The 3,042-nt window shown below is 47.5% G+C and overlaps 1 protein-coding gene across 2 annotated transcripts; it reads right to left on the bottom strand.

Annotated features, from left to right (window-relative positions):
- On the bottom strand, positions 1 to 2,681 carry HOXA3 (homeobox A3). Of its 2 annotated transcripts, none has more exons than XM_074150358.1 (2): positions 2,210 to 2,681; positions 1 to 770 (listed from the first exon to the last, which is right to left on the bottom strand). In XM_074150358.1, the coding sequence occupies exons 1-2, from the start codon at positions 2,679 to 2,681 to the stop codon at positions 1 to 3; spliced, it is 1,242 nt and encodes a 413-aa protein (XP_074006459.1). The 2 variants fall into 2 exon arrangements, with proteins under 2 accessions (XP_074006459.1, XP_074006460.1); XM_074150359.1 differs by having other exon boundaries at positions 2,216 to 2,681.
- Positions 2,682 to 3,042: the final 361 nt, after the last annotated feature.

Genomic DNA, 3,042 nt, shown 5'->3' with positions numbered 1-3,042 from the left:
TTACAGATGGGTGAGTTTGGGCGCTTCCTGAATTCTTCCCTGAGAAGGATGGTGAGCAGTAAGGTCTGTGTATGTTGGGTGCGGATCACAAGGTCCATGGTGGTGATTGTTGGCCATTGGCCCAGCCCCACTGTAGTCCATGTTGGCAGAGGGAGGATGAGGGAGATGAGTTAGACCAAAGATGGAAGGCCCAGAATTGGTCATGGTCTCCACGTAGTTGCCCCCTACATAGACGGGGCTTCCCTGTATATGTGGATTCCCATAACCGTTGCCTTGAAGAGGATGAGTATCATATTCAGGTGTCACAGCTGCCGTCCCCGTGTATCTCTTTTGAGGAGGTGGGCAATTATTAAGAGGAGCAGTATACGATGCAGGGATGCCATAGGTGTTTTGATGAGGCTTGTTAAATGGCGGAGGCGACTGGGGCTCGTAGGGGACACTGTTTACTAAAGAATGCATAGAGTTTAGATATCCCCCAGCAGCTGGAGGGACAGGGCTTCTGCTTGGGGACTGTCCTCCTGAAGAGGTCATCATGCCCTTGCCCTTTTGATCCTTTTTGTATTTCATTCTGCGATTCTGAAACCAGATTTTGATCTGTCTTTCTGTGAGATTGAGCAAATTAGCCATCTCTACCCTTCGTGGCCTGCAAAGGTACCTATTGAAGTGGAACTCCTTTTCCAGTTCTACCAGCTGGGCACTTGTGTAAGCTGTACGGGCTCGCTTAGAGGAGGCTTGCCCTGGAGGGCTTTTATCACCAGCACAACTCTCACCTATGTAAATCACACAAAGAACACAATCAGCATGGTGAACCCAGACACAGCAACCAGAGACAACAGCCAACAACAACAGCACCTGGAGAGTCCAGCTCTCAGACATGGGATGGATGCCTACGAGTGCAACGAGTACTCCCCCATGGCACGATCTCAGTTATGCCAACCTACTAGCCTCAGTAAACTCCTTCACCTCATTAGTGTCACTACACGACTATATTTGCTTCCTTTAAGAATGACAGCATACAACATACCTTGAGCTTTGCATAAAAAAGTAGGAAAGGTTCAGGGAAACACAGTGGGGTTTAGAAACTCTGAAGGCGAACCTATGGCTCTGCTAACATAGTGGGATCATGGTCCTCAAGAACTAGCTGTTCTTCATTGCTCTAAAGACCTGCACCTCTCTTTTTCTGAAAACCCAGATCTACATATATCAGCTAGAGATGCCTGAAAGTTAGGTATCTACAATATATCATTATAAGCACAGAACTGACAGTATAGTGTTTCTATCACGTCTAGCATATAGCATAAACATATGGTAGTGATTGGGAAGTATAACATACATAAGAAGGACATACAGTGGCTAGACTTGTGTATAGGCATACAGACATATTTAAATGTTACTCCTTTTTAATAAAATAAATACATGATATAGAAGGTTGTAAACAGCAATGTTACCAGGGCTTTAAAAAGCAGACTGGCAAAGACATTTGCTAAAGTTTTGGACTCTATTTCCAAGGCACATTTAAGAGAGAAAGGAAGAGGTTAATATAACTCCTGGGCATTGGAGCTAGCACTGGTGTTATCAATTTGGGTTTCCTCGAGTAATAAAAGTGTTAATATACACTTCCATCCCTCAAATAATATTTTATGGGCTTAAGTTTATGGTACTCCAGAATGATTTTTGTTTACCAGGCTTGTAACTTTGCCAATCAGCTTGTTAAAATAGAGATTCTTACTGCATGCAGGGCATTGATCCTGCCTGCACGTGATTATGAGCTATTTTATTCCTGTTACACTTCAGCAGAGATAGGTCACTGTCTTATTAATCTAACAGCACTGTGCCAACAAAGTACTCGGGACAGGCCTCTGGCTTAAGGCCTGGGCTGCTCCGCACTGACATGATTTACTGGAGGAGGGATTACCTAGGAAATGTGATAGATGCAAGAAGGCACAAGTGGCTTAGCCACTAGGAAACAGAATCACTTCGGACCTATCCTGCAAGGATGGGAAAGTTTTTGAGGGGGTTGTTTGTTCACTGAGCTCCCCTTGCAAGTGGTGGGAACTCCTTTGCAAAGGTTTAAGGGGGTCAACCTGGAAAGGAAAAGAGCCCCCTCCCTCCCTTCCCCGAAGAGAAGGCATACAGGGCTGCCCTCCTCCCCAGCAGATGCATGGCCAGCCCAGGGGTACCCAGGGAGAGGGGGAAGCTTGTTTCATACCTGAACTGGAACTGCTGTTTTTCTGCTTTGTGTTTTGCCGAGACTCTTTCATCCACGGGAATATCTGTTTGGACATGGTGGGCGAGTTAAGAGCCGGGCTCTTGGTGGGGTTGGCTGGGGCAGGGTTGCTGCTGGCATTTTGAGATGGTGAGGCAGAGGATGGAGGTGGAGGTTGTGCCTGCTGGGCTGGAGGCGGTTGCGGTGGGGCCTGTGGGTCAGCGAGGCCAGGGGGCTGGAGAGGCTGGCTGGGGAGGGTCCTCATGCAACTCTCACTGATGTCATTGGCCTTGTGGTGGGACACAGAGCTGCCGGGGGACTGGAGGGAGCACGCGGGGCGGTGGTACTCAGTTTCCACAAGTGATGAAGATGGAGGATATTGCTGCTGACTCGCATTATAAGTGAAACCATTTGCTCCTTGGTAGGGGTAGGCACCATAGATTGCAGAGCTGTCGTAGTAGGTCGCTTTTTGCATTTCGTTGTTTCCCAATATTTATTTCGCAAACTGACAGGGTCTTGACACCCTCGGAGAATAACATTGGCACCCCTCTGTCACGTGGCACTCTTCCTCCAATGGCCTCTCCGGGCAGACCTGGGGTGTGGGGAGAGCAGAGCAGGGTGAAGAAATGGTACAAATCCATCTTACTTTCAATAGCTAAGTGACATGAAAGCCATAAAAGAAAAAGTGGTCAGCAATATTTAGCAGCATGACTTGGCCTCGGGCGCAGAGCATTTCGATATAAAAGCTGCCTGGATTTACTGGCAGCTACAAATATGTGCTTTGCTGCACCGGGATAGGGGCTTTCTAGGGTTTTTTCTTTCTTTCTTCTTCAGAA

Source organism: Numenius arquata, chromosome 7 (genome assembly GCF_964106895.1).
Source record: "Numenius arquata chromosome 7, bNumArq3.hap1.1, whole genome shotgun sequence".
NCBI lineage: Eukaryota > Metazoa > Chordata > Aves > Charadriiformes > Scolopacidae > Numenius > Numenius arquata.
The sequence above is the reverse complement of the archived record's forward strand: the minus strand, read 5'-3'. Positions and strand labels throughout refer to the sequence as shown.

Excerpts from the sequence above, each read along its gene's own strand:
- HOXA3 (XM_074150358.1), bottom strand. The coding sequence starts at position 2,681 with ATGCAAAAAGCGACCTACTACGACAGCTCTGCAATCTATGGTGCCTAC. Across the intron at positions 771-2,209 it reads AAACAGCAGTTCCAGTTCAG|GTGAGAGTTGTGCTGGTGAT; the intron begins GTATGAAACAAG and ends TGATTTACATAG.